This window comes from Hemiscyllium ocellatum, chromosome 23 (assembly GCF_020745735.1).
Source record: "Hemiscyllium ocellatum isolate sHemOce1 chromosome 23, sHemOce1.pat.X.cur, whole genome shotgun sequence".
Classification (NCBI taxonomy): domain Eukaryota; kingdom Metazoa; phylum Chordata; class Chondrichthyes; order Orectolobiformes; family Hemiscylliidae; genus Hemiscyllium; species Hemiscyllium ocellatum.
In genome coordinates, this window is record NC_083423.1 from 18,743,352 (window position 1) to 18,755,527 (window position 12,176).

At 40.3% G+C, this 12,176-nt stretch overlaps 1 protein-coding gene across 1 annotated transcript in view; it reads left to right on the forward strand.

The window, feature by feature from the left end:
• Positions 1–12,176, forward strand: part of snd1 (staphylococcal nuclease and tudor domain containing 1) — an 845,795-nt gene that overhangs the window by 39,311 nt on the left and 794,308 nt on the right. Inside the window, exons 5-8 of the mRNA XM_060842752.1 lie at positions 1,852–2,012; positions 3,905–3,996; positions 8,722–8,880; positions 11,049–11,155. Coding sequence (XP_060698735.1) covers positions 1,852–2,012; positions 3,905–3,996; positions 8,722–8,880; positions 11,049–11,155 — 519 coding nt within the window. The remainder of the gene's footprint in view (positions 1–1,851; positions 2,013–3,904; positions 3,997–8,721; positions 8,881–11,048; positions 11,156–12,176) is intronic.

The window sequence follows — 12,176 nt, forward strand, 5'->3', positions numbered from 1 at the left end:
CTTCTCCTTTATCCTCCCCCTGGACACAGGTTGACCTGCCCAATCGCCACCTGGAGGTGGGGATCCCTACATGGAAGGCTCTCTACATGGGAGTTCTTCCCCCTTCACTTGGTGATCTGTGGTGGAGGGTGTTGCACAGAACAGTCACGTGCAAGTGCAGATTGCGGTAGTTCGTGGGCTCCCAGGCCAACTGCTTGTTCTGTGGTGCTGTAGAGTCCATGGTCCATGTATATATGGGGTGTGGGCATATGCACTTCCTTTTTGGTTTTCTTAAGGATAATCTTTTATGTTTTTGGTTTCACTTCAGTCCCTGATATTTGGGTACCCGTTGCAGAGTGGGGAGGCCAGGTCAGAGGATCTCTTCCTGGATCTGCTCCTGGGCCTGGTCAAGCTGGCCATAAACAGGTTCAGACTGTGGGCTGTGTTTGGGGGTCATTATGGCCAATTGCCTGCCCCTCTTCCATGGTAACGTTCAGGCCCGGGTGTCCATAGAGAAGGAGCTTGCAGTGTCTACCAATACCCTTGAGTTTTCAGGAGGCGTGGGCACTGCGGTGGTTGTTTTATTTCCCCTCCAATTCGATCCTCATTTAAGCCCTACCCTCGTCACTGGTACTTGGGTGCTTTTTCTTTCTAGGGTGGGATGTGAATATAGTTTTCTGTACTCAATGTTTCTTCACTGTGTCCTATAACTACATGATGTGGGTGCTAGGGAGCAATAAGTACTACTATTGTTTGGCAGTAGTGTAGGGGCCTATTTTAAGGACAAAAAAAAGGGACTTAGGTGACTGACTCCGAGCTGGCTGGCCACAGCCAGTGTACGGAGCACAAGTAAACAAAGGGTGACTGGGTTATGGGATACTGGCCTTTGTAGTTATTTCAAAAACCAAAAGGCAATTTATTAATCTTTTAAACTTTGTCCTGTTTTGCATTAAAATCAGTGGTTTTCTGGTACAGCTGTCTTGGAAAATCCTTGGGTTATGATATACAGAACATCAGGAAATATGTATTGTCCTGCAATAATAGAGTATGTATTTGTGGCAAAGTTTCCTCCTAATGAATTCCCAACATTGTTTGATGTAGGGAAGATCTTCAAGTTACATAGAATTGAGCATAGAAGCTGACCATTTGGCTCATCTGGTCTCTGCTGGTGCTTACGTTCCAAATGAGCGCCTCCACACCTCAAAATGACAGCTGTTTTATTATAGCCACCTGAGGGGACTGACTGTGGCTCATTTTAACTTATTATCTAAATAAATGTTTCTGGGAATGTAGCTTGCCATCTGTACCTTTATTGGAAAGACAGGCCAGGTCTTGTGTTCCTGGCTCTTGGGTCAGGCATGAACTCAGAACCTGAATCAGGTGAGAATAGTATCCACTGCTGCCATCAAAAGCAAGTAAAGCTTAATCATGTTGATTCTTTTTTTTTGAGATTAGATTACTTACAGTGTGGAAACAGGCCCTTCGGCCCAACAAGTCCACACCGACCCGCCGAAGCGCAACCCACCCTACATTTACCCCTTACCTAACACTACGGGCAACTTAGCATGGCCAATTCACCTGACCTGCACATCTTTGGACTGTGGGAGGAAACCGGAGCACCTGGAGGAAACCCACGCAGACACGGGGAGAATGTGCAAACTCCACACAGTCAGTCGCCTGAGTCAGGAATTGAACCCGGGTCTCAGGCGCTGTGAGGCAACAGTGCTAACCACTGTGCCACCGTGCCGCCCACTATTCTATTTAACACTCAGTATTAGCAGAGGTCTAAGAGGCAAATGGTAGACTAAATTTTGCCTGAAGTTCTACTTTACTGAGCCTGCATCTGCTAATTCTCTTAAATTTTTCTCTTAGTCCTGAGCAAGCCAGACTTTGTGAACTCGAGGAGCAAGCAAAAGCAGCGAAGAAAGGAATGTGGAGTGATGGAGGCAGTTCACATACCATTCGAGATCTGAAGTATACTATTGAAAATCCTCGTCATTTTGTGGATTCTAATCATCAAAAACCAGTTAATGGTTAGTGAATGAGGTTAACTCTTCCAACCGTGTAAGTTTTGATGCTTTATCCTGTGTACTCAATTACTGATGTCTGTATTTGGTAAGTCACAGTTAATTACCAACTTGGTGATATTTTAAACTTTACAAAAGATGCTTTCTGTTGTTATAGGTCTCTGGTTTGAAAGACTGACAAAACGACAAAGTGATGGGATCTATCTCAGCAGCTGAGATTCCTCCCCTATGTAATAGATGCCAAAAGCAGCTTTGAGGTGACACTGGTTGAAGCTAATTGCTTTTCCCAAAGGATATGAGTCATTACATGGGCTTTTCTTGTTTGCCATGTAGAAACTCTTACTGCAGCAGTAGCTAGATGGGATTATGGAGGAGCTCACCTATCCACTTTTTTGGCTGCAGGTGGACGTTTTATCATTTGTTGTGAAACTGGTTTATGGCTGTTTCTCCAACTCAGTTGAAGAGGCTGGGATTATTCTCCTTAGATTTGATAGGGATGTTCAAAGTCATGAAGGCTTTTGATAAAGTAATGAAGTGAGTTGATTTTAGAGTGCAACACCAGAAAGGGTGGATGAAGTAGATAGTTATTTTCTAGAACGAATTGTATAAATACAATCTTCAATACAGTGTAAGGCTTTGAGGAAGGCAGCGGGGGTGTTAGAATAATTGGATGTCTCTCTTAACGGCCAGTTCGGACAAGAATGATCCCTGTCTTTGTTTTTAATTTTATGCTGAATCTATGTTCCTTTTGTACAGAAGCTCTCTTGGAATTGCAATGCTCAATTATTGATCACCTCCTTTTATTAAATGTTTCAAAAACTGGACTTGGATGAAGTTTTGAAATTGAGTCCTAATAAATTATACGGAACTTTGCTTTGTTTTAGCTGTTTTATCATTTCATAGTTTTATCGTGCAGTTGGACCAATATGTAACTGAGTTGAAATTACTGAAGCTATATTACAAGGGGGAATGTCAGTTTTTTGTTTGAGCATGTATTCTGCGCAATTACTTCTCCCTCGTTTTCAGTAACAATAATTCTGAGCAACTGCTGTACTACTTCGTCACTAAGGTTTGAAATGAACTAATCAACTGTCCCCTCCATGTTCCTCTTTCCACTTGTTTACTGGGTCAACTTCCTCTCAAGATGCAATTTTCCTAGCCTGAACTCATGCCTTCCTCTGTGTTTTCCTTTCACGAACTCTCCAAATTCATTCTGTCCATGGGACCCATTTCTTGCTCCCTCTACCCTTTTCCTACAAAATTCATAAAAGAATCATAGAATTCCTACAGTGTGGAAACAGGCCAATTGACCCATCAAGTCCATACTGACTTTCCAAAGAGTATCCCACCCCCCCAACAGACTTGCCTCATTCTGTTATGATTTTGTCAATTTTGGTCTCCAATGCTAAGTCATTGATAGGCTCCATTTGCTATCGCAGCTTCCAATTCAAAGTGCAACCAATAAAATGTTCTGATTGTCAATCCCAAACATTTTTCTCATTGCTACCTGTATTTTAGTGTTACAGTGTTAAGTTTGATAATTTACATTTTAAATTTCATTTGTAATTATTGTACTCATCCTTTTCAACCTTATCAAGCCTCCCTTGCTGTGGTTCTGTCTTCTTGTGACTTTCCCAATCTCTCTTTATAGATTGATAGAACGATCAGCTACCTTGGGATAAAAATTCAAGGAGCACTTGATTCTTTTTGTCAGTTAACTTCTTTCAACCTTTTTAATGCCTAATTTCTTGGCTTGGGGTCTGTTTGAGCTCCACTTTGTCATCTTGAGAAAACATCCCTTTCCATGGTAAAGATGTCAAATTAATACAAGTTTATCTTGTGCTGTCTTTCAAAGGATGTAGACTGATTTTTTTTTCTCTCTCTCTTTTCTTGTATAGCTGTCATTGAGCATGTGCGAGATGGGAGTGTCGTGAGAGCTTTGCTGCTGCCTGACTACTACCTGGTGACAGTTATGCTTTCTGGTGTTAAGGTACATTTACATAACTAGATTTCTGTTGCATTTCATTTATAACTATTGATTTGCCACACTTGCAGGCTCGGTTTATTTCCAATTAGGACATTATGGAGGTTCTAAGTTCATTGCAGAGCTTAGTGATTTCTCTGTCAGTCCCATGATTTCGTTTAGAAATTACCAAATGGTTGGTAATTTTCAAGTCAGTTATTGCTTTTAGAATGTCAGCATCCTGAAACATTGATATTCATAGCACCCGCACATCAAATGAAAAATACCTTAACTACTAGTAATGTCAGGGAAGCTGGAAATATAGTGGAACGCCAAGACTGAATCAACATTTCAAATTGATTACCTCTTAGCTAACTTAAATCTGTTCAAATGAATTATTATTGATCTAACACATTAACTCTGCCTCATTCCACAATTGCTTCTGAACGTGTTGAAGATTTGCAACACTTTCTGTTTTAATTGATTGTTACCTGACAAAGCAAAGAACTGGGAAACGGTGATGCTCAGGTTAAATTAAAAGATCTTTTGGTTGAAAAGTCTCTATCTTCCTTATGCATAACATTCAGTAATAAGTCAACATTTCTATGGGCTTTTAGTTTTCCTGTTCACATGTGCATAAAAAAATCATTTGTTGTTTCTAAATTATATTTGTGGTTTTCTTCTGAATTGTACTTTTGATAGTCTGGATGGTTGAATCGTATGAGACGAACTTCACCTATCATAAAAATTTGGCATAGCACATATCTGCCCCAGTGACTCGGTGAATAGTGGAGATCAGTTATTGCCCACATTACGCAAGTGACGTGGAGAATTTTTTTTTTTGTTACTTGTCATGGGAGTGTAATTTCCTCAAAATTGAACAGTTTAAGCTGAATTATGAAGTGAGGGTCTGTATCATCTCCATATTTGTAGATTTCTGGCAGAAGTTATATTTCATCCCATTCAAGAGACTTCGAGTTATAGCGTCGTACAATATGGAAACAGACCCTCTGATCCAATTTGTTTGCGTTGGTTGCACTAACCAGAGATCCCAATCTGACCTAGTCCCATTTGCCAGCATTTGGCCCATATCCTTCTAAACCCTTCCTGGTCATGTAACCAATTAAGTTGCCTTTTAATTGTACAGCCTCCACCACTTCCTCTGGCACTCGTTTCATTCACGCATCATCCTCTGTGTGAAAAAGTTACCACTCTGATTCTTTTTTAAAATCTTTTCCCTCTCACCTTAAACCTATGCCCTCTAGTTTTGGATTCCCCCACTGTTGTGGTTCTGTTCGCCGAGCTGGGAGTTTTTGTTGCAAACATTCGTCCGCTGTCTAGGTGACATCCTCGGTGCTTGGGAGCCTCCTGTGAAGCGCTTCTGTCATGTTTCCTTCGGCATTTATAATGGCTTGTCTCTGCCACTTCTGGTTGTCAGTTGCTGTCTGCTGCAGTGGCCAGTATATTGGGTCCAGGTCGATGTGTTTGTTGATAGAATCTGTGGATGAGTGCCATGCCTGTAGGAATTCCCTGGCTGTTCTCTGTTTGGCTTGCGCTATAATAGTAGTGTTGTCCCAGTCGAATTCATGTTGCTTGTCATCTGTGTGTGTGGCTACTAAGGATAGCTGGTCGTGTTGTTTCGTGGCTAGTTGGTGTTCGTGGATGCGGGTTGTTAGCTGTCTTCCTGTTTGTCCTATGTAGTGTTTTGTGCAGTCCTTCTGACAGAAGCACTTCACAGGAGGCTCCCAAGCACTGAGGATGTCACCTAGACAGGGGACGAAACGTTTGCAACAAAAACTCCCAGCTCGGCGAACAGAACCACAACAACGAGCACCCGAGCTACAAATCTTTTCCCAAACTTTGAATTCCCCCACTACTGGAAAAAGACTATGGCTATATTCACCATGCCAGTCATGATTTTATAAACCTCCATCTTCACTCGTGAAAATAGCCCCAGCCTATTCAGCCTCTCTCTGTAACTCCAACCTTGCTGTCCTGGAAACACCCTTGTAAATCTTTTTTGAGCCCTCTCAAATTTAACAATGCCTTTTTCTGAAGAAGGGCAACCAGAATTGTATGCAATATTGTGGAAGTGGCCTCACCAATATCCTGTCCTGCTGCAATATGCCATCCCAATTCCAAACTCTGTGTTCTAACCAATAAAGACAAATGCTGCCTTCACTACCATCTACCTGCGATTCCACTTTCAAGGAATTATGCACCTGCATCCTTTGAACTTTTTTCAGGACCCCCCCGCCAAAGGACCCTACCATTAACAGTATAAGGTCTACCATAGTTTCCCTGTTATTGCCTTTTTCATTTCTAGTTGCCAGTGTCATCATTAAGCACTCCCAAGGCTTAGGATGACCTGATAATGGAATAAAACCTCTTTATATTGCACTATCCAATACTTTGGTGAAATATTGCAGGATTGAATGAAAAGAGTTCTCGGTTTGTCCAACAATGTACCTGAACCTCACAAAGCAAGACAGGTTAAGAGTATGGTTAATAAAGCATATGGTAACCAGAACTTTATAAGCAGGGTCAGGAAATTATGTTTCACCTCTATTAAAAATACTGGTTCAGCTCAACTGGAATAATTTGCCTAGTTTTGGGGCTTCACATTAGGAATGTGATAAAGTCATTAGAGGGCACAGAAAAGATTCTCAAGAATCCTTCCAAAATTGAGGGACTTAAATTGGAGGGTCTGGAGAAGTTCTCTCTAGAGAAAAGAATTTTGAGATGAAATGCAGTGGAATATTCAAGATTTTGGTGATGTCACAACACAAACAGCTGAACCAAATCAGCTTTTCTACTTCTGTATTTGTAGCACTGTAAAATTAAACGATTGAAGACCCTCAAATATTCAATGTAATAGTTCCTAACCAGACTTTTGAATAATTAATCCCAGGCATTGTGAATAATTAATTTTCAGATACTGATTTTATAATAATTGATTTAACAACTTATTAAATACAAAATAATTTTTTTTCTCTGCTAATGTTAAGAGACATGAAAAGCTGAAAAATGTCTGTACTTTAAATTGAAATAATTGTTTCCATCCCCTTTCCTATAATTGTATATGCTCGTTTGTCTTTTAAGGAAAAATAAAAGAAAACAATCAAATTGGCCAGGTTACTCAAAAATACTTCATGATGTGTTGTTTGACAGGCATAAATGTGGACTCCTTGGTTATTTTTCTAGGGTCATTTCTCACGTCACCCAGACAAAGGCCATTATGGGTGATCCCTTTACTTGATATTCAGTTGTTGTCACTTTACCTACACCATCTGACACTTTTGATCACCTGCAAAGATTTGTTGTTCAGCTTGTTGACACTCTACCCACACTATTTGTACTATGTTTTGATCTCTCCACTTATAAATTTTGTACCTGTGTGCTGCCCTCCACTTCACCTGAGGAAGGAGCAGCACTCTGAAAACATGTGATTTCAAATAAACCTAATGGATTACAATTTTATGACTTTTCTGATCTGGATAAAATAGATCAGAAAAAATCACATGCTGGAATGATGAACCAGAGATTTAAGATCATTGGAAAATAATCAATGGTGATATGAAAAAAAAGGTGCATTAAGTGATTAGAATCTGGCAAGTTCAGTAGAGGGCATCAGCAGGGAATCAACTGGATCATTATCTGAAAAGTTGAGTGTCATGTTAGCAATGATCATAGAATGCGTGGCAGGCTTGAGGGATTGAATAGCCTGTGCTTTTTTCTGTTTATGTTCTTACATACGAGGTGAATTGCTGTTGTATAGACCCAGATTCTATGGGCTGAATGGCCTTTTGCACCGTCACCTTTTTTGGATGTTTGAAAAAAAAAACCATATTAAGTAAATGGTTTAGGCTACAAAAACCGAAATTGCTGGAAAAGCTCGCAGGACTGGCAGCATCTGTGGAGAGAAATCAGAGTTAATGTTTTGGGTTGAGTGATTCTTTCTCAGTGCCTTTTGACTCATTTCATAATTTCACAATATTAGTCTCGTTATCTATCCTTTTGCAATTTTTTAATGCCTACCTGAAGGTTCAGATAGACCTATCTCGTGTATCATCTGTAAAACAGCATTTCTCACTATCAATGTGCTGTACTGGAGTGCCTTCTGAGCTAATATGCTTAAAATTGCAATGCTCTATCACAGAAATATGAGCTGAGATAACGTGGCAACTCTCAATGGCTGTAATGTAGCCCATCTTTAAAAATAAAGAACAAAGAACCTTACAGCCCAGGAACAGACCTTTTGGCCCTCCAAGCCTGCACAGATCCAGATCCTGTAACTAAATCTGGCGCCTGTTTTCTAAGGATCTGTATCGTTTTGCTCCTGCCCATTTATCTATCTGTCTAGACACATTCCACCCCCCCACCACCACCACCACCCCGCAACGTATTCCAGGCACATACTACCCTCTGCGTGAAGAACTTTCCCCATATATCTCCCCTAAAACTCTTCCCTTCACACTTTGAACTCGTGACCCCAAAGTAACTAATAAAAATAATTTTATCAATGTATACAGAATTTATTAATACATTAATTTATACAGAATTCCTTTCTGGATTACCTGAAAGTAATTTGACTGAAATGTCTGTAGAATTGTTATTGCTACCGCTTTGTGGATCTGCCAAGTCCAAACAGTTCATTGCACTAAGAACAGCTTTGTGTGGCTTATTCTACAATGGGTGGTAACTTACTAGTAAATGTAAAGTTTCTAATATTTTATATATTTGGCTGCGCAGTGCCCGACATTTAAACGTGAAACTGATGGGACTGAAACTCCAGAGCCATTTGCAGCAGAAGCAAAATTTTTTACTGAGTCACGCCTTCTGCAAAGAGATGTCCAGATCATCTTGGAAAGTGTGCAGAATCAAGTCATTCTAGGAACCATCCTACATCCTGTGAGTTTTATCAAACAGAATGAAATTGCAGTTTGTGTGTGTGTGTGTGTGTGTGTGTGTGAGAGAGATGCATGTAGGGAAAGATATTTCAATTTAGATAAGCTTTTGTACTTGTACCTAGCGTTTAGAAGGTCGTCATGTTATTGGAGTAAGCAGCCTTTTGTACTACTTATCAAATATTTTCTGGTAGGATGCAACATTAGGTGCAGGGTAATTCTTCAGCCGATACCATTTACCATTTGGTTGCTGTAGTGTGGGTGGCCTGCATTTTTAATGTCTGTTTATCATGCCTGGAAATCTCTTGCATCTTGTGTTCTATTTCTGAGGATTAGTTGAGTGGTAGCTATCAACTTCTCTGAAGTGACATTTATAGAGTCCTAAAGATGTACAGCATGGAAACAGACCCTTTTGGTCCAACTCGTCCTTGCCGACCAGATATCCCAACGCAATCTAGTCCCACCTGCCAGCACCGAGCCTACATCCTTCCAAACCCTTCCTATTCATATACCCATCCAAATGCCTCTTAAATCTTGCAATTGTACCAGCTTCCACCACATCCTCTGGCAGCTCATTCCATGCACATACCACTCTCTGTGTGAAAAAGTTGTGTCTTAGGTCTCTTTTATATCTTTCCCCTCTCACCCTAAACCTATGCCCTCTAGTTCTGGACTCCCCGACCCCAGGGAAAAGACTTTGCCTATTTACCCAATGAATACCCCTCATAATTTTGTAAACCTCTGTAAGGTCACCCCTCAGCCTCCGACGCTACAGGGAAAACAGTCCCAGTCTGTTCAGCCTCTCCCTGTGGCTCAAATCCTTCAACCCTGGCAACATCCTTGTAAATCTTTTCTGAATCGATAGGAAGGAGACCAGAATTGCACGCAATATTCCAACAGTGGTCTTACCAATGTGCTGTACAGCCGCAACATGACCTCCCAACTCCTGTACTCAATACTCTGACAATAAAGGAAAGCATACCAAACATTGCCTTCACTATCCTATCCACCTGCGATTCCACTTTGAAGCAGCTATGAACCTGCCCTCCAAGATCTCTTTGTATAATTTTGATATGATGATCAATTTATTGACTTGTGCAAGTTATAAGCCTGGGCTGCTATATCTACTAGTTAAGAATGTGTGTACACTGTATACCACCCAGTTTCTCTGGCTATTGGAATGCATTGCTGTTTGAATTTGTACCATGCCCCTTTTTTCCCATTGTTTAAAAACCTTAACCCTTGCATGGTATATTGTCTTGCTGAATCCCTCTAATGTTGGGGACCCTTCTAAGTGAAACCTTGTAGGGAGTGAACCTGTGTTCTTTCATATTTTGGTATGTTATCTTTTTTTTAAATTCTTTATTGGAATGTGAACATTGGCAAAGCCAGCCTTTGTTGTTCATCTCTAAATACTCCTGAGAAGATGTTGGCGAGATGCTGACAAGAACCACTGAAATCTATCCATTGTAGGTGCACCCAAAATGCCATTGAGAAAAGAATTTTGGTTTTTGACTTACTGACTCAACGAACAAATGATTGTAGTTCCAAATCCAGGCACTGAGAGTTCCACTAGTAGGATTAGTGGGTTTGTGAAGTGTTGGAAGCTTGGTTTCTTGTTACGGTGGATGGCACATTGATCTTGTGGGCAGTGAGCACTCTCCCCATGCCTATTGAATTCAGTTCTTTTGTTTATACTTATGTCAAGGATAGCCATTTTTAAGGCACTTGCTGTGCACATTTGCTTAATATCTCTGCTGATTGCACCAGTGTGGTGTTAGACTAAGAGAAGTTGACTGAAGCTATTCCATTTGGCCATTTGGGAAAACCTAGTTTCAAAAAGAAAAATTATCTGCTTCAAAGTATTGATGATGCAAGATAAAATTAGGGAAAAGGCATGTTTACTAGAAAAGAGCCAGAGAAGGCATACTTACTGTTTAATAGCACTGGTTCCAATTTAAAGGGCTGAAATTAATGCATACAGAGCATCCCAATTCTTTAATTCTACTGGTTTGTATTAGGATTATGGCTGAATTGGAGGCGCATAGGAGTCTGCATCAAGCAAAGGCAAAAAAGACATTGCCTGTTCTTCTATTTGGTGGCAAAGCCAGAAAAAGTTTTGTTTTATGTTATTGTTTTAAAAGAAATTAAAAATTTGTATTTCATCCGCAGAATGGTAATATAACCGAGCTGCTGCTTCGTGAAGGATTCGCTCGCTGTGTTGACTGGTCGATTGCAGTTTACACACAGGGTCCAGAAAAGCTTAGAGCTAGTGAAAGGTAAATTGTTTCATTGTATGATTTACGATTTTGAAGATGAGGTGGAGCTCAAAAAGATCTAGCCTGAAATGTAATGCTGAATTTATCTGAGAGCACTTAATTCATTGGTCTACTCGTGTTTCTATGTTCCATTCAGCCCCTTGAGCCTGTTTCATTATTCAGTGAGATCATGGCTGATCTGTGCTCTAACTCAGTGTACTTGCCTTTGGCTTATATTTCTATTGGGCAGGGAGAAAGTTTGGCATTCCCTTCTGCTTCAAACTTCATTTGATCACTGTACAGACAATTGCATCATTTGAAAATGTGAGACGAGAAACCAATGGAGTTTTAAAGTTGTGTGCATAGTGTACAGGCGATGAGAGTAGACGATTGTGCTAAAATTTGTTTAGAAGGCAATTGTCACAATCCAAGTTGTGCCATGTTTTAAATGTGCTTTTTGGTCATGTGTCTGTAGTGACCACTAAGCCATTGCAAGTGTTTTGTGTCTTTGACAGGCTAGGAAGGGAATAATTAGCCACACTATGAGAATCATATACAAATGTATTTTGATAAAAGAAACCCAACTGTTGTGCTTTATTTTTTCTAACAACTCTGCAGTATCATTTGCTTTCATTATAGTCAGCTATAGATGAGTAAGTTGAATGAAGGTGAGCAGTGTCTGTGGGACTATTTCACAAAGAGTTGGTGCCTGGTGTGTAAGGTTGGAAGACAGTGTGGAAAATCATTAAGGTTTTTTATTTCTTCTCCTTCCACAAATTTAAATATTTATGGTTTGTATTGGTGTGAAGTAAAGGTTAATGTTCAGATGCAGCACACATGAAGGTCAGCAAATGACCAGAAGCTTAACTGGATCTGTCATATAACTACTGTAGCTGTTACAGCTGGTCAGAGACTGCAAATTAATAAATTGCCTTCTTACTTCCCAAAGCTTGGCCACCATCTACAGGACGCAAGTTAATAGTGTGATAGATTAGTTTCCACTTGCCTGGATGAATGCAAAGAAAACTTGACAACATCCAAG